The sequence below is a fragment of the Dasypus novemcinctus genome, chromosome 29 (genome assembly GCF_030445035.2).
Source record: "Dasypus novemcinctus isolate mDasNov1 chromosome 29, mDasNov1.1.hap2, whole genome shotgun sequence".
NCBI classification, from domain to species: domain Eukaryota; kingdom Metazoa; phylum Chordata; class Mammalia; order Cingulata; family Dasypodidae; genus Dasypus; species Dasypus novemcinctus.
In genome coordinates, this window is record NC_080701.1 from 21,671,129 (window position 1) to 21,695,960 (window position 24,832).

Below are 24,832 nucleotides of genomic sequence, written 5' to 3' on the forward strand. Positions count from 1 at the left end.
GGCGGACTTGGCCCAGTGGTTAGGGCATCTGTCTACCGCATGGGAGGTCTGCGGTTCAAACCCTGGGCCTCCTTGACCTGTGTGGAGCTGGCCCATGCGCAGGGCTGATGCGCGCAAGGAGTGCTCTGCCATGCAGGGGTGCCCCCCCGTGTAGGGGAGCCCCATGTGCAAGGAGTGCGCCCCGTAAGGAGAGTCGCCCAGCATGAAAGAAAATGCAGCCTACCCAGGAATGGTGCTGCACGCATGGAGAACTGACATAACAAGATGACACAACAAAAAGAAACACAGATTCGCGTACCACTAACAACAACAGAAGTGGACAAAGAAGACACAGCAAATAGACACAGAGAACAGACAACCGGGGTGGGGGGGGGGAAGGGGAGAGAAATAAATAAATAAATCTTTAAAAGAAAACAAAACAAAAAACACTAGAGGGAATTGGAAGGAAATCTTTGCAAGGTATGAATAGGAAAAAAAGAACCCAGAACTAGTTAAGTATAAGGAGATATTGCCAGACATATAGTTAGAGGCAACTGTTACTGGATGGCTCTATTTCTGGGTTTCTAGGTTCTTGGCCTATGACACATAAAAGAATTTATGCACATGCCATAGAGTAGGCAAGGGAGTAAAGAGTTTATTAAGAAACAAGGAAACGAGAGAAGTACAAGGTCTGAAGCATAGACCATGGAAGTACTGCAGGGTGAGTTAAGCACCAGGGGCCCCAGGTCAGGACTTTTTAAAGTTTGTTTGCTGTTCTGATTGGTTGCTCCACCTACCATTTCTCAGGGGAACAATGGTGAGTTCTTTTGAGGATATCTAGGGCTTTCCCTTGACCACAAACAGGATTCTCATTCCAAATAAGATTCTCATTCCAAATGAGATTCTCATTCCAAGGTCTTGCAGGATCCCTCAGGAGGTTTCCTGACAGGGTCTCTTGGCCATGTTGTTCGTCGGCCTTGATGTCTGTCAGATCTTCAGCTGAGACCCAAGTCTCCCCTTTCTCTATGCTAACCTGCCTTAGAACAGTCTTCCCTGGAGGCTACCCTCACTTCTGCCATCTACTCTCACAAGTTCAAGGGGTTCCCAAAACGTTCCTCAGGTTTGCTAATTCTCTAGAAGGACTTACAGAACTTATTGATAGTTATTTTACTCACAGTTATGATTTGTTACAGGGAAAGGATATAGATTAACATCAGCCAAGGGAAGAAGTGCAGAGGGTAGAATTTGAGGAAATACTGTTTGTGGAGCTTCCATTGTCCTCTCCCTGTAGAGGTCAGGATGCATTACTTTCCTGGTGTTAATATGTGACAGGATGCAACCAGGGAAGGTCACCTGACCATTCAGTGTGTCCAGAGCTTTGTTTTTCTTTATTTAAAGAAATATATTTTTTAGGAGTTACTGGGGGTTGAACCCAGGACCTTGTACATGGGAAGTAGGTGTTCAACCACTGAGCTACATCTGCTTCCCATGTCCACAGTTTTTAATTAGGGCTCTGTCACATAGGCATGCTTTGTTGATTGATTGACAGCCCATGATTTTGGTCTCAGTCTCCAAGTCAACTGATACTGTGGGATCCAAAGCCTCCATCCTACGTCACGTTGTTGGTCATTCTGGTTTGGCCAACCCCTACCCTAAACAAGGACATTCCTATCAGGCATGACAGATTACCCCCCAGAAGCTGAAGACAAACACAAGACCTCTTTTGGGTATGTGTGTTATACATAAAAAAATGAATTTAAAAAATATAGAAAAGAGAATTTTCATACAACTAGTGTATATTGTTTTTGAATGGCATATCCAGGATATGTGCATTTGTTAAGATGTTTTGGAACTCCTTATGTCATGGCTTTAATTAGAAAGTGGATCCTTGTATTTCAAAACCAAAGAACAGTACCAGAATAAAGGCTTTCACACATAAAAGTTACTTAGGATGCTTTAATTTGATTCATTGGGGGCATTTATTTTTTTCAAACAAGAATTGTGATTTAAAATTGGAAGGAATGAAAGTTGTATTTTATATTTCTACCTTTTTTTTTTCTTTCCTTCTTTATTTATCCTGCCCTTCCCCCAGATGTTTCGCTCATCTCTGTGCTCATTGTTTGCTTGCCTTCTCCAGGAGGCACTGGGAACCGAACCTGGGACCTTGCACTTGAGTGGGGAGTGTCCAATGGCTTGAGCCACATCTGCTCACTGCAGGCTGTGGCGTCTGCTGTCTTGTGGCATCTGCTTATTGCTTTATGGCCTGGTATCTGTAAGCTCCTACCCCAAATAAATACCCTTTATAAAAACCAACCAATTTCTGGTATTTTGCATCAGCACTCCTTTGGCTGGTGAATATACCACCCCTCTAACAACACTCTGCAACTGTGATGTACGCTAGTTTTGGTTCATGGAAGAACATTCCCATGTTTGTACCATCAGCCATAGTCATTAGCCACATCAGGTTCACTATGTCATACAGTCCTGTTTTTTCCTCTAGCTATCCTTCTAGTGACATACACCACCCTAAACTCCTTTCAACCACAATCACACTCCAAATTGAGTACTCTTAATTACACTCATAATAATATGTTACCATTACCTCTATTCATTTCCAAACATTTCCAATCAACCTTATTAAAAATTAAGCATCATCTCCCCATTCTATACTCCCATTCTATCCTGGTAATCTATCTTCTAGATTATATTTCTATGAGTTTGTATATTGTAATTAGTTCGCATTAGTGAGATATAATATATGTCCTTTTGTGTCTGACTTATTTCACTCAACATAATGTCCTTGAGGTTATTCATATTGTTGCATGCATCAGTATACCATTCCTTCCTAGAGTGGAATAATATTCCATTGTATGTATATACCACATTTTGCTTATCCATTCTTCCTTTGATGAACACTTGGGTTGCTTCCATCTTTTGGCAACTGTGAATAATGCCACTATGAACATTGGTGTGCTTATATTTGTTTGTGTCACTGCTTTCAGTTGGGATTGCTGGATCATATGGCAGTTCTATACTTAGCTTCCTGAGGAGCTGATAAGCCATAGAGGCTGTACCATACTCTGTTCCCATCAGTAGTGAAGGATCCTCTAGAACACTTGTAATTTTCTTTTTCCTTTTTTAATAATAGTTTTGATTTGCATTTCCCAAATAGCTAGTGATGTTGAACATCTTATGTGCTTGTTAGCCATTTATATTTCCTCTTTGGTAAAGTATCTACTCAAGTCTTTTGTCCATTTTTAAATTGGGTTGTTTGTCTTTTTTTGCTAGTTGTAAGATTTATGTATTCTGGATAGTAGACCCTTATCAGATATTTGGTTTCTAAATATTTTCTCCCATTGAGTAGGTTGCCTTTTTACTTTCTTGACAAAGTCCTTGGAAGCACCAAAGTATTTAACTATGAGGAAGTCCCATTTATCTGTTTTTTCTTTTGTTGCTTGTGCTTTAAAGTCTAAGAAACCACCACCTACCACGAGATTTTTTAAAGATTTATTTATTTATTTATCATCATCTGCTCTTTGTGTCCATTTGCTGTGCATTCTTCTGTTTTTGCTTGTCTTCTCTTCAGGCATGGGGAGCCCATCCTGGGACTGTCCAGAGTGGGAGAGAGGTCCTCAATCTCTTGTGCCACTTCAGCTTTCTGGTCTGCTGCATCTCTTATTGTCTCTCCCCTGTGTCTTTTTTTGTTGCATCATCTTGCTGCACCAGCTCGCCGCGTGGCCAGTATTCTGTGTGGGCTAGCTCTCTGCTTGGGCCAGCTTCCTTTCACCAGGAGGTCCCGGGAATTGAACCTTGGATCACCCATATGGTAGATAGGAGCCCAGTCACTTGAGTCGCATCTACTTCCCCTATTACAAGATCTTAATGATGCTTCCCTATATTTTCTTGTAGGAGTATTATGCAACTGGCTCTTATATTTAGGTCTGTGATCCATTTTAAGTTAATTTTTTTTGAAAAGAAAAAATTTCCTATTTTAATGTATATTTGATTTGATTTATAAAAAATGAATTTCCAGGTAATGTTTCAGAAACAGTTGTGTAAAATAAGTTGTACAGGCATTAAAGAGAGAGCTAGTGATTAGTCATGGGACCTAAGAGTACAATGCTTGAAGGAAAGGAGTGTGGTTATGGTTAATAGGAATTTCAAGTTGTTTATATGATTAGAAACTTGGGAGATGGAAGACAGAATAAGAGAGAACTTCTTTCATAGGTGAATTTAGATAAAAAGAGGTTGCTAACATGAATGTTGTCCATGTAAATGGTGAGTAGTAAGTGAAAATACCGAATACTAGACTACTCAGAATCCAAAAAGCTAACCAATTTTCTGCATGCATCACTTCTGGCAGACAAGTATGACCTGTTACAAAGAGATTTTTGATATAGTTCTTGTGGTTCTGGAGACAGAAACATTGGATGAAGACATCAAGATTGTAAAAGACAACCTTTATGGAAATAGATCCATTTTGAGTTAATTTTTGTATAATGTGTGAGATTATGGGTCCTCTTTCATTCTTTTGGATATGAAGATCCAGTTCTCCCAGTATCTTTTCTTTTAGGTATCTGGGGCTAGGGCTTGAACCTGGGACCTTGTATGTGGGTAGCCAGCACTCAACCACTGAGCCACATTGGTGTCCCTGACTTGGTTTTATTGTTTGTTTTGCTTATTTGTTTTTGTTTTTTCAGGAGGCACTGGGAACTGAACCTGGGACCTCCCATGTGGTAGGCAGGTGCTCAACTGCTTGAGCAACATCTGCTCCCTAGCATCATATCTTGAAGTGACTGTTCTGTCCCAGTTGAGTGGATTTGGCAGACTTGTCAAAAATCAGTTGACCAGCAGAGTGGGTGTAACTCAGTGGTTGACCACCTGCTTTGCATATATGAAGTCTCAGGTTCAATCCCTGTTACCTCCTAAAAGAAAATCAATTGACCATAGATGTCAGGGTCTATTTCTAAACTCTCAGTTCAATTCTTTAGATCAGTATATCTGTCTTTATGCCAATACCATGCTGTTTTGACCACTAGCTTTGTATGCTTTAAAGTCAGGAAGTATGAGCCCTCCAACTTTATTCTTTCTCAAGATATTTTTTGCTATTTGGGGCCTCTTACCCTTCCAAATAAATCTGATGTTTGGCTCTTCAATTCCTGCAAAGTAGGCCATTGGAATTTTGTTTGGGATTGCATTGAATCTGTATGAGTTTGTATAGAATTAACATTTCAGCAATATTTTCTCTTCTAATCCGTGAACATGGAATGTTCTCTTATTTATTTAGGTCTTCTTTGATTTCTTTTAGCAATGCTTTGTATTTTTCTGTTTACAGGATCTTTACCTCCTTGGTTGGATTTATTCCTACATATTTGATTCTTTTAATTGCTGTTGTAAATAGAATGTTTTTTCTTAATTCCCTCCTCAGATTGCTCAATACTAGTGTTTAGAAACACTGTTGATTTTTGTGTGTTGCTTTTGTATTGTGCTTCTGTGCTGAACTCATTTATTACCTCTAGAAGCTTTGTTGTAGACCTCTTAAAAATAAAATTTTATTCAAGTATATTGTTTATATGTGAACAGACACAAACAAAAAGTGTATAGTAAAGTTTGTGAATTTACAGAACAAGCGTGCACATCATCACACAGGGCTCCCATACATCTTCCTACCACCAACACCCCGAATTGTTGCAAAACATTTGTTACAAACTGAAAGAGCATTGTCAAAATATTACTGCTAACTATAACGCATATCTTACATTTGGTCTATTTTTTCCCCAACCCACCCAATTATTAACACCCTATTTAGTATTATATATTTGTTATTGTTCTTGAGGAAACATTCTCATACCTGTCCTGTTAACCACAGTCCATCTTCCACCACTGGATTCCCTGTGTTACACAGTCCCATGCTTTGTACAGTCCATTCAAAGTATATGCTCAGTGGCTTTGTTGTAGATTTTTTGGGACTTTCTAAATATAGGCTTGTGTCATCTGTAAATAGTGGAAGTTTTACTTCTTCCTTTACAATTTGGATGCCTTTTATTTATTTATTTTCTTGCCTAATTGCTCTATCTAGAACTTGTAACACTATGTTTAACATGGGCATCCTTATCTAGAGGGAAAGCTTTAGTCTTTCATCATTGTGTATGATGTTGCTGTGTGTGGGTTTTTCATATATATCCTTTATTTTATTGAGGAAGTTTCCATCTATTCCTATCTTTCAAAGTGTTTTTATCAAGGAAAGATGCTGTATTTTGTTAAATGTCTTTTCTGGGTTGATTGAGATGATCACAGGCTTTTTTCCCTTCAATTTGTTATGGTGGTGCATTACATTAATTAATTTTCTTGTGTTGAATCACTCTTGCGTACCTGGGATACAACCTAGTTGATCCATGATGTGTAATTCCTTTAATGTGCTGTTGGATTCAGTTTACAAGTATTTTTTTTGAGGAATTTTGCATCTATATTCATTAGAGAGATTGGTCTGTAATTTTCTTGTATCTTTATCTGGCTTTGGTATTAGAGTGATGTTGCCTTCATAGAATGAATTAGGTGATGTTTTCTTCTGTTTAATATTTTGCAAGAGTTTGTCAGGATTGTTATTAATTCTTCTTGGAATGATTGGAAGAATTCACTTGTGAAGCCATCTGGTCCTGTCTGGTTCTGGGCTTTTGGTTGGGAGGGTTTTTCGGTTTTTTTTTGGGAGGTGTTTTTTTTTTTTTTTTAGCATTTTCACTTATATTTGCCAAGTAGTTATGTTTCTCTAAGACAGTGAACTTCAGCATGGAAAAGTAATAGATTAATGCTTTAAATTCAAGTAACAAAGGAATTATTAATTTGTTTGATTTTTTTGGGAGGTTTTTGATGACCAGTTCAGTGTCTTTACTTGTGATTGGTTTGCTGAGGTCTTCTATTTCTTCTAGAGTCCGTGTAGGTTGTTTGTATGTTTTTAGGGAATTGTCCATTTCATCTAAGTTGTCTAATTTGTTATATACCATTGTTCAAAGTATCCTTTTGTGATCTTTTTTTTATTTCTTTGTAGTCAGTGGTAATGTTCCCTCTCTGATTTCTGATTTTATTTGTATCTTCTCTCTTTTTAAAATTTGTTAGCCTAGCTAAGGGTTTGCCAATTTTATTGACCTCTCAAATGAACCAACTTTTAGTTTTGTTGATTCTCTCTGTTGTTTTTTATTCTCAATTTCATTTATTTCTGCTCAAATCTTTATTTCTTTCCTTCTGCTTTCTTTGGAGTTATTTTTCTGTTCTTTTTCTAGTTTCTGCAGGTGTGCAGTTTAGGTGTTTGATTTTAATTCTTTATTCTTTTTTAATATGAGCATTTAGGGCTTATGGGATGCCTTTACTGAATCCCATTAGTTTTGAAATGTTGTATTTTTGTTTTCATTCTTCTCAGTTCATTTACTGATTTCTCTTACAATTTCTTCTTTGACTCACTGATTGTTTAAGAGAATATTTAACTTCCATATATTTGTAGATTTTCCTGTTCTCAACAGTTATGATTTCCAGGTTCATTCCATTATAATCAGAGAAAGTGCTTTGTGTAATTTCAATCTTAAAATTTATTGAAACTTGTTTTGTGACTCAGCACGTGGTCTCTCCTGGAGAATGATTCTTAAACACTTGACAAGAATGCCTATCCTATTTTAGGGTACAGTATTCTGTATATGTCTCTTATCTAGGTCATTTATCATATTATTAAAGTTCTCTGGATCCTTATTGATCTTCTTTCTAGATGGCCTATCTATTGATGAAAGTGGTATATTGAAGTCTCTTAACTGTTATTGTAGAGACGTCTACTTCTTCATTTTACTAGTGTCGTCTCATGTATTTTGAGGCACCCTGGTTAGCTTCATAAATATTTATGATTAGTATTTCTTGGTGGATTGCTCCTTTTATTAATATATAATGTCCTTCTTTGTCTCTCATAATAGTTTTGGATTTAATGTCCTATTTTCTCCAATATTGGTATACCTCCTCCAGCTCTTTTCTTGTTATGGTTTGTTTGAAATATCTTTTTCCTCTTGGGGAAGAACTGCCCTTAAGCAAATTGCTTTCTGCAGCCTCATGACGGCATTGTGTCTCTAAATTAGGCCGGCTTGTACCCCTTCCAGAGAAACTACAGCTGTCCTTGGAGCTGGAATCCAGCAGTCTGATTTCACTAATCAAAAGTTGCAGTCGGTGCCTGGCTGTACCTCCTATCATCCCCCCCCTCCACCCCCATTCTTGGTAATGAAAACTTTTATTTCCAGCTAGAAGTGGCTCCCAGGTGGCCTGTCTTGCTGATGGCAGTTGGGTAGCAACATCCACAGCGTGGGGAGATCAACTCACAGATCTTCACCACAGTTTATCTGTCCCTTCCATTATTCCTTGGATGGTGTACAGTGTTCTTCTGTCTCTGGAGTCCTCAAACAGTTCTTTCAGACAGTTCCTGGCTGTTTACTAGCTGGCCTGGAGGACAAACTGAGTCCTTGAGCTCCCTACTCTGCCATCTTACCCAGAACTTCTTATTTTTTTTCTTGTTGTCTGCTTGTTGTTTTTGCTTGATGTGTGTTGTTTGTTTGTTTGTCTTCTTTAGGAGGCACTGGGAACTGCAGGCGCTCAACTGCTTGAGCCACATCCATTCTCCTGTATCTTAATCCTTTATAAAAATGTTATACAAGTGAATGGATATTTTTTTTTTTTGAGGTCCAGGGATTGAACCCAGGACCTCATATGTGGGAAGCTGGCGCTTAGCCACTGAACCACATCAGCTCCCCTGAATTAGTTTATTTTGTGTGTTTGCTTGTTGTTTGTTTTTAGGAGGCACTGGGAACCAAACCTGGGACCTCCCATGTGGGAAGCAGGTGCTCAACTGTTTGAGCCACAGCTGTTCCCTATGGACATTTTTATATATGTCCATACAAGGGTATGGGCATCTTTATATATACAGGGTTGCCTTTGGAAAATTCGATGTAAATATTCAATCTTTATTTGAGAAATCTGAGGGGAATAAGGCACTTAATGAGTAAATGCATATACAGGGTGAATCTGCAGGCAGAGCACATGAAAGTAGGGAGACCACATGAGGAAGTATTCTGGTAGTCTAGATGTGAGGTGAATATGGGTAATGGAAAGGAAGGGGCTGGTGGGAGCCAATGCTAGGTAGGTAATCAGTACTTTGAAACAGTTTATACCATTTTAATTGAAGCAGCACTCCTTTTATCCCTTTTTAATTTCAAAACTAGTAGAAAGGTTACAAAATCCATACTTATCAAAAACACAGAAATTCAGAAGTTTAGGAAATAAAAGGTCTTAAGTCCTTATGTCATTACTTCTTTGTTCTACTCTATCATAGCAACTACTCTGAACAGTTTGGTACCTTTACTTGTGAAATTTCTGTCTTTGTTTATGACATATTTTATGGTATATATATGATGTATGATGTAATTGTAGTATTTTATAAACACTGTAAATACAGCATGGTATAAAGTGAAAAGCACATGTCTCTCTCTTCCCCCTTCCTATTCCCTATAGGTAAAAAGGACTTAGATTTTTTTTTTTATTATCGAAAACTTTAAGCATACACTAGGGAGAAGAGTATTGACTTCATGTGTACCCATTAATCAGTTTTGTTCTTTCCTTTCATCCCCTCCTTCAAATTTCATATGTAATTTCATGTGCGTTTTTTTTTTTTTAATTTATCCCCCCTGCAGTTGTCTGCTCTCTCTGTCCATTCACTATCTGTTCTTCTGTGTCCACTTGTATTCTTGTCAGTGGCACCCGAAATCTGTGTCTCCTTTTGTTGTTTCGTCTTGCTGTGTCAGCTCTTCGTATGTGCAGCACCATTCCTGGGCAGGCTGCACTTTTTTCACGCTGGGTGGCTCTCCTTACAGGGCGCACTCCTTGCATGTGGGGCTCCCCTACGCGGGGACACCCCTGCATTGCAGAGCACTCCTTGCACGCATCAGCGCTGCACATGGGCCAGCTTCACACGGGTCAAGGAGGCCCGGGGTTTGAACCGTGGACCTCCCATGTGGTAGGCGGACGCCCTATCCATTGGGCAAATCCACGTCCCTCTAATTTCATGTTTGACTTTTATGTGTCTCCTCTCCTCCTTCAATGTGTCTCCTCCTTCAAACACAGACTGGGTTATTTTGATACAAATCCTATACATCATTTCATTTTGTCCTTATTATTCAGACTGAATCTTTAAGCTGTAAGGACTCTTTAAAAGAGCACCTGGGAAGCGGACTTGGCCCAGTGGTTAGGGCATCCGCCTACCACACGGGAGGTCCGTGGTTCAAACCCTGGGCCTCTATGACCCATGTGGAGCTGGCCCACGTGCAGTGCTGATGTGCACAAGGAATGCCCTGCCATGCAGGGATGTCACCTGTGTAGGGGAGCCCCATGCGCAAGGGGTGCACCCTGTAAGGAGAGCCACCCAGCGCGAAAGAAAGTGCAGCCTGCCCAAGAATGGCTGACACAACAAGGTGATGCAACGAAAAGAAATACAGATTCCCGGTGCCGCTGATAAGGATAGAAGCGGTCACAGAAGAACACGCAGCAAATGGACACAGAGAGCAGACAACTGGGGGGGGGGAGAGAAATTAAAAAAAAACAAAACAAAAAAAGAGCACCTTACCCACAAAATTCTTATTACATGTAAAAAGTTAACAATTCCCCAAGCTCATCAGATATCTACTCAGCGTTAAAATCCAATGTCCACAGAGGAAATGTGAAATGGGTGTGGGAACGGTAGCCATGGGGGCTGCTGGGTGTGGGGAGCGGGAGGAAGAGATGAGATGTGGAGGCGTTTTCGGGACGTGGAGTTGTCCTGGATACTGCTTCACGGACAATTACGGGACACTGTAGATCCCCCCAGGGCCCACTGGATGGAACGTGAGAGAGTCTGGGCTATGATGTGGACCATTGACTATGGGGTGCAGTGATGCTCAGAGATGAACTTAACAGGTGCAATGGATGTATCACGATGATGGGAGAGAGTGTTGCTGTGGGGGGAGTGGGGGGCGGGGGCGGTGGGGTTGAATGGGACCTCATATATATTTTTTAATGTAATTAAAAAATAATAATAATAAATAAATATTAAAAAAAAATAAATAAAATCTCCCTGATTGTCTCAGAATTCATATTGTCAGTTGAATTATTTGAATTAGAGTCCAGACATACATTGCATTGGTTATAAGCTTCATATAATATATAAACGTCCATTCCTCCTTTTTCTTGCACTTAATTTATTTGCTGAGGAAATTATAGTTAATTGAACTTTGATACACTTGCTCTTCCCTCAGTCTTTCATTTTGTGCATGCTATTCTTAAGATTCTCATACTGAATGTGATTTTAGTACACACAGATACATAGAGATAGTAATTTTTCATCCATGGCTCTTAGGTGCAGGCCATCTACTTTATTAAGTTTTTCACTGTAAACATTGCCATGCCATCAGTAATGACACTGGGGAAAAAAGTGATTGTGTTAGAGTTATTGAGAGACTGCATCAGACTTCAACATGGTGTGTCTTCCTAAGGAATTTGCATGGGCAATTTTTAAATTTTTAAATTTTTGAGATACCGGGGACTGGGCATTGAACTTGGGACCTCATATCTGGGAAGCCGGCGCTCAACCACTGAGCTACACTGGCTCCCTTGAGTTAGTTTTTTCGTCTTCTTTGCTTGTTTTTTGTTTTTGTTTTTAGGAGGCACCAGGGACAGAATCTGGGACCTCCCATGTGGGAAGTGGGTGCTCAACTGCTCAAGCCACATGTGTTCCTCACAACTTTGGTTATACTCAGTATTTGCCCAAATCATGACTTTAACCCCAGATCTCACATAAGATGTGATTCCACAATTTATTATGTGGTAAACTGAAAAAGATTGGAATTGGGAGTAAGTCTGCATAGCCATTTTAAATTCTTAATGGTTATATTTTATCTAAATTTTTTGTTTTTGTGATGGAATAAGGGAATAATTTTGAGACAGTTGTTACATGGTGTATTAGTCAGTGAAAGGGGTGCTGATGCAAAATACCAGAAATCTGCTGGCTTTTATAAAGGGTATTTATTTGGGGTAGGAGCTTACAGATACCAGGCCATAAAGCATAAGTTACTTCTATCACCAAAGTCTATTTTCATGTGTAGGAGCAAGATGGCTGCCGACATCTGCGAGGGTTCAGGCTTCCTGGGTTCCTCTCTTCCCGGGTCTTGCTTCTCTCTGGGCTCAGGGTTCTCTCTTCCTGGGGCTTGCTTCTTTTTCCTCTGTGTGCTTTCCTCCCAGGGCTCCAGCTTAAGATTTCAGCATCAAACTCCAACATCAAAAACGTTCCATCTCTGTCCTTTGCCATATCTTTTATCTGTTAGTCCCCACCCACCAAGTGGTAGGGACTCAGTACCGTACTGGCACAATATAATCTGATATGCCCAGAAGAAAAGACCAGTTTACAAACATAATCAAATATTTCTTTTTGGAATTCATCAATAATATCAAACTGCTACACATGGTGAAGTGTGTATTAATTAGAGTTAACCCCTCAGGCATCAGAAGTAGCTTTTCCCTCTTATTGTCCTTGCCCATTTAGTAAGTATTCCAGAATCATCTCTTGAGATGAGAGTGGGAGATAGGAGATGAGTGAATGGTGCTGGATTCTAACATATCTTTCCATTAAAGCAGCTTTTTTATTATTCTTTTGTTGTACTTTAAGATTTATTTTGAGGCAGAAGGGTTAGGGTTTGAAAAACGATTGCTATATATAAAATAGAAAACCTTCTTGGATCAAGGCTGACATCCTTTTTTAGGAAATAGAACATTTCCTTTTCCTCATGCTTACTGAGTACATTGCTATTTTCATGAAAAACTTTGCAAAGCTGTATAATGAATGTCAGGTGATTTGAACATTCAGCTTTTGATTTCCATTATATTTTTGTACCATGCAGTTTTTCAGTTTTCACTTCTAATATCATAGTGCTGTTTCCTTTTCTGTAGGCTTTCAACAGACCTCACATATCTCCTCTTATGAAATTATAACTCCTTGGAGATTAACTAGGGAAAGAAGAGAAGCCCCTAGGCCCTATTCAAAACAGGTAAGTTATTCTCTTGAGAAATACATATGTATTTAAAATTTCCTTTTCTTTTTTTAAATGTAGGGTGTTATTTTCAGTAGTAATTGGCTCAGTGAGTGAGGTCATCCAAAGATTATTAAACTATCATATGGCACTGATGTCCATTGGACATTATTTCTAGTAAAGCAACCAACATATTGATCCTTAGTATCTTTGTGTGTGTGTTATAAGATAAAATGGTTACCTTGAAACATAACATTTAAAGGAAGCGGACTTGGCCCAGTGGTTGGGGCATCCGTCTACCGCATGGGAGGTCCGCGGTTCAAAACCCGGACCTCCTTGACCTGTGTGGAGCTGGCCCATGTGCAGTGCTGATGCGTGCAAGGAGTGCCCTGCCATGCAGGGGTGTCCCTCGTGTAGTGCGCCCCATAAGGAGAGCTGCCCACTGTGAAAGAAAATGCAGCCTGCCCAGGAATGGTGCCGTACACACGGAGAGCTGATACAGCAAGCTGACACAACAAGATGACGCAACAAAAAGAAACACAGATTCCTGTGCTGCTGACAACAACAGAAGTGGACAAAGAAGAAGACACAGCAAATAGACACAGAGAACAGATAACTGGGGCGGTGGAGGGAGATGGGGAGAGAAATAAATAAATAAATCTTTAAAAAAGAAACATAACATTTAAATACTCAGTTAAGTAGAATTCTGTGGACCAGGATAGGATGCTGATTACATAGATTTCTAACCCTTAACTAACTGGTGATGGTGACAATTAGTAATGGTGACAATAATTTTAACTTCATTCAGTCTGTGGTAGTTAGAATACTTTAAACTCTGTTTCCACTGACATTGGAGAATAGTAGTATGTTATATGCACATATTTCTTATCTAGGAATATTTATTCAAAAGTGGATTTTTTCTCTGACCTGTAAGAAACCTACTGTGCTTTTAAAGGTGTAACCAATGCACAAAAATTATTATTATACTATTTTTTCTTACTGTAAAGTTGTTCAAAAATAATATATTTGGACTTCAACTAATTTTACAAACCTTTCAACTTTATAGAAGTATAATTTAACTTCTGTGCTTATTAATAATCAGTTCAGTGCAAGATAATGAGGGCTAGAGTTTAGCTTATTACCTCTGAATTGCTGATAAACTGAAAAATGTGAGGCAGCTTGCAAGTTGCTAAGCTTGGGCAAGAGCATTGTCTGCTGTTGTGTACTTTTTTTTCAAACCTCCCTCCTTCAAAAAATGTTTTAGTGTAGACCGTCACTGTTCAGTAGAAATACAATGTGAGCCACATATGTGTTTTTTATTTTTTAAAATTTTTATTCTAGTTATATATGTGTGTGTGTATATACTAAAATTTCCCCTGTTCACCACATTCAGGTATATAATTTAGTAGTGTTATTCACAATGTTGTGGTTCCGTTACCACCATCTATTACCAAAACGTTCCATCACCCCAAACAGAAATTCTGCACCAATTAAGCATTAAGTCTCCATTCCCTTTTCCCACTCCTGCCCCTGTTAGCCTTTATTCTAGTTTCTGACTCTGTGAATTTGTTTATTCTAATTATTTCATATTGGTGAGATCAAACAATGTTTGTCCATTTGTGTCTTGAATTTGTGAATTGAATTAAGAGGTTCATTTCATTTAGACCAAAGGAAGAACTGTTTTATACTGTAAGTAATAAATGAATGGACTTATATAATACCCAAAGTTATAGTTGAATGTGGATTTAAGAAGTGTTTAGATAGCGTAAAGGTGATTTTTCACATTAGGTTTTTTTTTCAGGAGGTACCAGGGATTGAACCCAGGACCTTGTACTTGGGAAGAAGGCATTCAACCACTGAGCTACATCTGCTCCCCAGTGAAAATCGTTTTTTTTTCTTTTATTTGTTTGCTTTTGTTTTTAATAGATAGCGGGGATTGAACCTGGGACCACCTTGTATATGGAAGCAGGTGCTCAGCCACTTGAGCTATATCTGTTCCCCTTTTACAATAGGTTTTTAAAGGAAACTAGGGATGATCAGAGTATATTTATGTTATATAAGAGCAAATAGAAGTTTCTTCTGTAAAACAGTTGCAGTTGGTACTAAATTATTTTAATTGTTGCATGGAATTTTCTTGGTCTTATAAATGACCCATTGTTGAAAAGTAATTTACAAGGTGGTGTTTTATTTTTCCATTCCCTTTTATTTAGGTATCTTATGTCATCCAGACAGAAGGAAAAGAGCATATTATTCACCTGGAAAGGAACAAGTAAGAAATTTAATTTACTTTGGCTTTTCAGTAATGTTTTTTTCCAACAGAGTATTGGTTTCTAGTTTGATATTGCTTGGTAGATTGATAAGATGTGAGAATAAGAAGAGTAGATGTATGCAGAGCAGGTGTAGCTCAGTGGTTGAGCACCTGCTTTGCATGTATGAGGTTCTGGGTTTAATTCCAGCTACCTCGTAAAAAAAAAAAAAAAAGCAGATATATGGAAAAAGCTGTACTATTTTGCATTTACACTGATGTTCGAGTTAGAGAAAATAATTTTACAATAAAGAAAAAGTTTCACGTAAGAAGAAAGCTTTAAAAATCATGATTGGCCCAGGGAATAATTGAGCAGAGGTAAAGCCTTTAGTAGTCTCATTGCTTCTTACCTAGCAAAACTTCCTATTTCTTTATTGAATGATCCCAGCAAAAAAAAAAAAACATGTAATAAAACTCATTTACACTGAGTTGTGAATGAAGGAATGCAATATCTGACTTTTAGGTAAGTGTGGTCCTGGTAGCAGTAGCATCCATGAAAAACACAAATTTGTCAGGCCCAACCCAGAATGAATCAGAATTTGGGTAGGTGGATACCAGCAGTCTGTGTCTTTACAACCTTTCCAGGCAATTCTCATGCATCTTCAAATTTAAGAAGCACTTTTATCTTAGAAGACAACATTTACCTGAAGGATTCCAGTCTCCCTGGCAGAATTTCTGGCAGTGTGATAAATGTTTTCGTAGAGGTGTCCTTTTATTTTAAGCGATGGAAGCTAACATTTATTGAACATTTTTCTTCTTCCAAGCACTTTACCTGGTGTTTTCATATTTATTGTTTTATTCTTACAAAAACTCTGATTCTGCTTGACTCCAATATAATGATGTTAATATGTTAAAAGATTTAAGAGATCTAAATATTTTTCCTACTCTTCCTTTCTACAAAGAGATATATGCTAATTAAAATTTTTGCAACAAATAATTCTTTGTTTGCATAATTTTCAGCTTATAAATATTTCCATAACCATTTTCTCATCATTTTGTCACAACAACTTTGTTATACAACACTGTTTATTGTCCTCATTTTGTGCATATGAGTAATGAGGTTCAGGAAAGTTAGTTAACTTTTTCATCATCACATAGACTTGTGTGTTAAAGCTGGGGGACAAAACTGGTCATTTGACCTTCAGTCTGTGATCTATATATATGTACTATACCTTGTCTATATTTTTAGGATTCTTGAATTGATGGGCAAACAGTAATAATTTTCTAAGCATTTGTAAGGGTTGTTTGAAGGGTGATGCTCAAAGTTAGTGCTCACAAATGAAAAAAGTTAGGGTAGATAACTATTAATGAAATGGTTCAGATATACTTTTTCTAGCAATGGCGGATTATAAAATTCAATAATGAGGGACTATACTTGGGTAAATGCTTGTTTCTCTTCCTTGCATTGGTTTGAGAATAGTGGTCTCAAATCTCTTGAGAATCTAATTAAAGTTATGAACTCTCCTTGTAGAAGATCGTATATAATCATTTACATTGAGGTATTTTGAAGCAGGGTGGCAATAGGAAGACAGATTATAACAAATATCTTTTCTGGCTTGTGTTGAGAAAATTTAAAAATAAAATAGGAAGGTAAGTTTCGGAGGAAATAACAGTTTTATTACAGATGAAGGCTGAGTTGGTGGATTTAGCTTAGAATGAGAGCCTGATGGATTTACTAATACTGAACCTCAGTATTAGGCAGGTTTAGCCATTCATGTCATTGTTCAATGGTGGCATTTCTACTTCTGGAGACCCAAGTAGAATTTGTGCTCTTGCTTCGCCAGCAATGACATCCAAAGAAGAGAGAACAGAGCAAAGCCAAACATCTCTAGTTTATTTTCAAATTTACCATCAGAGGGAAAAAAAGATAGGTGTGTGTGGTGGGGTAGTATGGGAGAAAGGAAGACAGTGCAGTGAATGCACAGGATTGGATAATTAAAAGGACTCAAGATTCCACAGGCTATACTCATGTAAGGCTAATAAAGGTAAAAGAAAGTGCAGGTAATCATCAAGGGGTTCAAAAACTACCTGGCATAGTCCCACTACCTCGCCAGCTAGCATACTGCACCTCTGACTTGTCCTTAGCCTTGAAGATGGGCATAGAGCTGCTTTAGTCCTGCTGCAAAATAACTCTGTCCTTACACATGTGATTACATTACTGAGCTCCTTTCACGTGGAAGGAAGCTACAGGAATTGGAAATAATTGTTTTCCTCAATATCTGATACAGAATTTAGCCTATGTACTTAAGAGGTAATGAATGCTGCTTCTTCATATAGGAGTTTTAGAAAAGAGATTGAAAAGCATTTTTTCCCTAGAAATACGATGTGCTGTGAATAATCTTAACTATATTCTTCCTGTGAGATGTATCAGAAAAATTGAAGGGCATTACTTAACGTTGTGTCAAGTGTTTTTTATCATCGTTTTATGATCATTAGAATAATGTGCAGCTTAATGTTCTTTATGAGAAAGTAATAATGGACACTATTTCAGATTCAGGTCCATTTATGAGCTTAAATAGTAATTTATCCGGTAAAAGTTTTCACTTATTCCTGCTCATCTCTTCTAGGAATAATGTCTTATGAGTTGTGTCTGTAGTAGTATAATTTTATTTGGTGTGTTTTATTCCTTTTCCAGAGATCTTTTGCCTGAAGATTTTGTAGTTTATACCTATAATAAGGAAGGGGCTCTGATCTCTGACTATCCTGATATACAGGTAATATGTTTTCCTCTTGATCCTATAGCAGAATTTAAAACAATTTTAATTTTAAAATTAGTTCTGTTCAGGTGCTCTGAACTGTTATATTATATAACTCCAAGGGGCACCATTCACATTCTATATGAAGTTGTTCCATGGGGTTGGGGATGGGTACATTTATGTAGACTAAACTCTACCTTACAGCTCTCCAGGTATCAGTTAGGAAAATAATTATTCATTTAATTATAATCCTTACTAGTTAAGGGGGGGGAGCTTGAAATATTTTGAAAATAGTTTTTGATTTTTTCTTCTGAAAGTTAATAATACCTCTGGAAGCGTACCATACTTCCTTATTAAACCATTGAATTTGCTGTTAGTATTTAGTAAAGAAAGAGCACTTGTTCCAATGTTCTAATTTTTCACTGAAAACAGATCTTCCCTAAAGGGGTGTGGTTCTTTCTGCGTCAGAGAACAGAGTACTCCTGGGGACAGAACTGGCCAGGAATTAGTGAAATAGTTGGCATTTGTTGAGTCTGGCTTTAAGTGTTTTTTAGAGAGCGCATACACATTTCTGGTTTTATTTAGGGAGAGTGTTTACAGTCCTTATTGGCAATTAGGTATTATATATATTTTTTTCTTTTGGAATAGTTTTTATAAGAAATTCTTTGTTTCTGTTGAGCATATGTGTTTTTTTTCCCTGAACTTTGTAATGTTTTTGCTAGATTGAATTGCTTATTACAGCACTCTTCAAATAAATAGGCAAAATTTATATTAGATTAATTATTAATACTTTAAGAAAATAAGGAAATGCTGTCTTACCCTATCCTTGTCTAATGTCCTTTATCTTAGTAACCTGTCCATTGTTTAACAGAAAATTAGTAGACGAGTTTAAAAAGTCTATCTGTCCATCTAATCATTACTATGGTACAAGGCCAAAGTTAACATTATTTATACCATTTGACATAAGCAGTGACCTTAAAAAGGCACTTTTTTCCTCTTAGACAGGTTTCTTGGCATAGATTTTGGAGACACACACCCTTTGAACTTGAACCCTGTCTCTGTTACTTGTTGGTTGGTGAAATGACATTAACCTTCTTGTGCCACAGTATCCTCTTCTTTAAAGAAGAATAATAGTTACTACCTGTTCTGGTTTGTCTTTTGTGGACCCCAGAAAATTATGTTCTTAAGCTAACTCATACCTGTGCCTGGAAATGCAGTGAAGATGGGACCTTTTGATTAGATTCAGTTAAGGGACCTTTTATTAGATCACTTTTGATTAGCTTGCTTTAGGGCCTTTGATTGGACTTCATCAGTCAAGCATGACCCAGGTTAGTTCTTGGCCCTCTTGCTAGGGTCTTATATAAACTGAGAACTGAAGCAGAAGTACACACAGAGAAAGACAGCTGCCATTTTGACTCTGCCATGTGTGAGAGAGGACTGCAGGAACCAGAGAAACCCTGAGATGCTGAGAGAGAGGTTGGAGACTGCAAGCAGCTTAGCACAGAGGCGTGGAAAGTGGCCCCATTGAGAGGCTAAGGCCCAAGGAGCAGGGCAAGTCTGAAGAGATAAGCCCTGCCATGTGCTTGATCACCTGCAGTTGAGCTCAGTGAGAAAGCCGCGTGGAGGAGAAGGCAGGGACCCAGATGGAGAGCTGCCATTTTGCCTTGCCGTGTGCAAGGACTCCAGGAGTCCATTAGCAGCCCACCTTTGGAGAGAAAGTATCTCTGATGATGCCTTGATTTGGATATTTTCACAGCTTCAGAACTGTAAACTTTTATACTGATAAGTTCCCTTTATAAGATCCAACCCATTGTTGGTATTTCACATCAGCAGCCTTAAAAAACTAAAACACTACCTCATGGAGTTATTGGTAAGCTAAAATGAGTTAATACTTGTAAAATGCTTAGAACAATTGGTCTGAGTATTTTCATCTCAATAATATTTTATTATTGAGAATTTATATGTTAAAACTGCTAAAAACAGGTTTCAATTATATAGAAATTTTATGTAACTATTATCTTAAAGTATTATTATAGAACTTGTGTGCCTTCCTAGGTATTTGAAAAATATAAATTAAGACAGATGGAGTCTTTCACCTATTTCTTGATTATTTAATATTATTCAGGTAGATTAAATTGTGATTATAGATTTGAAATACAATGAAAACTTTGATATTGAGATTTTTATTGAGAACTCCATAATGGCAATGCTTATGTCCACAAAGTATAGTTAAGTTACACTGAGAAAATCTAAATGCTTTCCCATACAATTCTGTTATATAGAATTAAAGTAATTTATAAAACTATTATCTGACTCATCACCAGTGCCTTTCACAAGACCATTTTTCACAAAGAAACAAAGTTTAAAAAAATCATTAAACATGATTTGCTGGGTGAAATAAAATATCATATTATTGTTTGTCTTAGAACTCTGCTATGCATTAGAAACTCCCTTAACTCCCCAACATAACTGATGCTCTTTGTTTCCTTTGTGAAATAATATTGATTTCCAAGGCACACTGGACTCTTGAGGCTAGCAGGTATTTCTCTAATAGTTTTGTGCATTTCTCTTCCTATTAGATGAGTTTTTGTGCTGACAAAGAGTCAGTTTGTGTGTTTTCCAAACTATTCCAGTTCCTTTTTGTATTGTGTGCACTTTAATAAGATGTTTTGTAAAGTCATGAAATAGGATTAAAAAAAAATAACTCTATTAAATACTTTGGGAATATTTAATTAAAAAAAGTTTAAAAATACCACCAAGTTGGTAGGTTAAATGACTTAACTGCTGGATTTCAGTCCTGCCAGGTAAGAGAGCTTCTATTATAGTTGAAACTAGTAACATTTAATTTTTGAGACCTATGAGTTACTGTATTGACATCTGGTAAGTGCTATATCACTTGTAATAGTAGAGTGAATTTATTTGCTTCTAAAAAGGAGAAACGATATCAAAGCTACACTTTTATGGGAAGCGGATGTGGCTCAAGCAATTGGGCTCCCGTCTACCATATAGGAAGTCCAGAGTTGGGTACCCAAGGCTTCCTGGTGAAGGCAAGCTGGCCTATGTGGTGAGCTGGTGCATGCAGAGTGTTGGCCTGTGCAGGAGTGCCACCCTGTGCAAGAGTGGTGGCCCACGTGGAGAGCTGATGCAGTAAGATGATGCAAATAAAAGAGATGCAGAGGAGAGACAATAAGAGATGCAGCACACCAGGGAGCTGAGGTGATGCAAGAGAATGATAGCTTCTTTTCCATTGCGGGATATCCCAGGATTGGTTCCTGGAGCTGCCTAATGAGAATACAAGCAGACACAGAAGAACACACAGAGGATGGACACAGAGAGCAGACAATGGAGGGAGGGGGAGAAATAAATAAATCTTTAAAAAAAAAGTTACACTTTAATTATAAAGTACTACAAAGAAAAAAATTAGTGGTTGAGAATTATCCCTCAGAAGAGAAAGTTGTAAACAATTGAAATTCTGCCTGTGTTGTTTAGTGTAGACTTGTTTTAACTTTTCTTTTTCATTTTTACAATTTTAGACTTGGAGGAATAATACAAAAATTTGTTCATGCCCTTCATCTAGATTCTCCAAATGTTAATATTTTACTAAATTAATTTTTTTAACCTCCATTTTTTCTGAACTTTTAAAAGTGTGTTGCAGGGAGCAGATATGCCTCAAGCAGTTGAGCTCCTGCCTCCCACATGGGAAGTCCCAGATTTGGTTCCTTGTGCCTCCTGAAAAACCAAAAACCAAAACAAACAAAAAGCAAAACAGACAATAAAATCAACTCAGGGAAACCAATGTAGCTCAGTGGTTGAGTGCTGGCTTCTCACATACAAGGTCCCAGGTTCAGTCCTTGACCCCTAGCATCACAAAAAATAAATAAATAAAAAGTAGGTTGCAGCCATAATTTCCCTTTACTCTTAAATGCTTTAGTGTATATTTCCTAAAAAAAAAAACAAGATTCTTTTATATAACTACAGTACAATTATCAAAATCAGGAAATTAACATTGAAACAATACTGCTATCTAATTTACAGACCTTATTGAGAGTTTTTGGTCATTTATCCCAATAATGTCCTTTATAATAAAAGAAAATCCAAGTTCACATCTTGCATTCAATAGCGATGTCTCTTTAGTCTCCTTTAATCTCACAGTCTTCCCTTATATTTTACCACATTGACACATTTGAAGAGTACAGGACAGTTTTTTTATGGAATGTCCTGCAACTAGGATTTGTTTGATATTTGCTCATAATTAATTCAAGGTATGTGCTTCTGGCAGGAATACCAGTGAAGTGATTCCGAGATCTTTTCATTGTATCATATTAGTACGCCATTGATTAGTCCTGTTACCGACAATGTTGACATTGATTGTTTAGTTAAGGCACTGTTGACAGCTACCTACTGCTTTGAGCATCTGTTGATGATTCTTCCCTGAATCTGTAATTATGATGGTTGTCAAAATAGTAATTATTAAATTTCAACTGTGCTTCTACATTTATCAATAAAGAAATAAAAGAGTTTTCCTTCTTGATTGTTTATTTCAATGTGGGCTCGTAGATTCTTTATCATGAATGAGATTGAAAATCTTCCCATACATGTAAGAATATTTTCATATCTTCTTTTGTGAATTGCCTGTTCATATCTTTTGCCCAGTTTTGTATTGGGCATTGATATTTTCCCCTTCAATTTTTTCCCCAAAGATTTATTTATTTATTCTCCCCCCCCCATTGTTTGTTGTTTGCATTTGCTGTATCTGTTTGTTGTGTGCTGGTCTTCTTTTTGGGAGGTACTGGGAACCAAACCTGGGACCTTCTGTATGGGAGAGAGGCACCCAATTGCTTGAGACACCTCCATTCCCTGCTTTGTTGTGTCTCTCATTATGTTTTCCTTATGTCTCTTGTTGCGTTAGCTCACTGCGCCTGTCTGTCACGTCAGCTTGCTGTCTTCTCATCTTCTTTAGGAGGCACTGGGAACTGAACCTGGGACCTCCTATGTGGTAGGTAGGAGCTCAATTGCTTGAGCCACATTTGTTTCCCATCCCCTCAATTTTTGAGTTCCTTATATTTAGAAATATTACCCCTTTATCTATGATATCGGATTTAAATATTTTCTCCCTTTCTGTCAGTTGTCTTTGGACTTATTTATGGTGTTTCTTTTCACACAGAATTAAAAAAAATTTTTTTTAATGGTGAAAAATTATCCATCTTTTATTGCTTCCAGATTTGAGTGATAGAAAGCTTTTCACTACACCCAGTTTAAAGAGGAAGTCACTCATTATTTTAGTCTGCTAGGCTGCCAAAAAGCAATATGAATAATCAGAAATAGATTGGATTTTACAATGAAGATTTATTAACTTACAAGCTTACAGTTTTGAGGCTAAGAAAAATGTCCAAATCAAGGCATCATCAGGCGATGCTTTCTCTCTGAAGACCTGCTCCTGATGAGCCTGGACTCCTCGTTCAAAGGCAAGGCACATGGCGGCATCTGCTGGTCTCACCCTTTTTTTCTGGGTTTTGTTGCCTTCAGCTTCTGGCTTCTTCTGGCTTTCTCGCTGCTCCCATGGCTTTCCCGCTGCTCCCATGGCTGTTTTCTTTCCATATGCATCCTGTTTATAAAGGACTCTCCTGCATCATGCCTTAATTGAAGTAAACTAATCAAAAGGTCCCACCCACAATGGGTTCACACCCACAGGAATGGACTAAGAACATGATTTTCCTGGGGTCCACCCAGCTTCAAGCTGTCACATCCAGTTCTTATATGGTTTCATTTTTCACATTTAGATTCTTGATCTCTTTGGAGTTTATTCTTATGAATGGAGTGAGGTACAGATCTAATTTTATATTGTAATTGTTTAACCAGTGAATCACACTCCATTTATTAAAAAGTTCATCTTGCACCAGTCATTTGAGATGCCACTTTTTTAAATATAAAGTTCCATACTTACACGGTCTCTTTCAGGGCTTTTTGTTCTGTTTCACTGGTTGGTCTCTCTTCATGCCAGAACCATACATTTTAATAATCAAGGCTTTGTAATATGTCCTGATATCTGGTAGGGGAGGTACCTCCCCAGGGTTTTCCTTTTTAATGCTTTGTAATTGTTTTAAGGGTGAGAAAATCTCATTAGGTACTAAAAATTCTGGTATTAGTAAGTGGTATTATGCATGCATTTCCATTTCATTAGTTAATAATTATATGGTCAATTTCTTGCTCAAAATTAACAGTAAAAGTGCTTACATATTTGAACCTGGCTAAATTTATAACTAATAATAATAAAATAAATACACTTAGAGGAAGAAAAGAAAATCAAATGATCGAAAGCACTTTTTTCTCCTCTCATACTGATTTTTTGTTGTTGTTGGCATTATTAGCATCTCACGAGGTGCTCTTCAATATTAGATGCCAATTGGCTGCTTTTGCTTCTGTGACTGACTGTGATTTTAAATGTTAAACATGGCATAATGCTGTCTTGTTTTGCCTCTAGACCGAAAGGTTATTGGGGCAGAGCTGTTTGCACTTTGTTCCTCAGGAATTCTACCTAACATTTGTGTACTGATAGAATGACAGTAAATAGTCTGAAGAATGTCATGTAATATTATGAGATGCTAATAAGATAAATAACCTTTTTGATTTTCAATACAATAATAGTATTTGAAGATAATACAGCATTTCTCATTTAGAATCATTGCCATTATCGGGGCTATGTGGAGGGAATTAATAATTCATCTGTTGCCCTTAGTGACTGTTTTGGACTCAGGTAAGGAGGTTTCTTTATCTAC

The 24,832-nt window shown here is 37.6% G+C and overlaps 1 protein-coding gene across 1 annotated transcript in view; it reads left to right on the forward strand.

The window, feature by feature from the left end:
- ADAM9 (ADAM metallopeptidase domain 9) overlaps window positions 1-24,832 on the forward strand; it is a 187,539-nt gene that overhangs the window by 17,793 nt on the left and 144,914 nt on the right. The window contains exons 2-5 of the mRNA XM_004446430.4: window positions 12,976-13,073; window positions 15,266-15,324; window positions 17,996-18,074; window positions 24,734-24,810. Of these exons, the coding sequence (XP_004446487.1) occupies window positions 12,976-13,073; window positions 15,266-15,324; window positions 17,996-18,074; window positions 24,734-24,810 (313 nt within the window). The remainder of the gene's footprint in view (window positions 1-12,975; window positions 13,074-15,265; window positions 15,325-17,995; window positions 18,075-24,733; window positions 24,811-24,832) is intronic.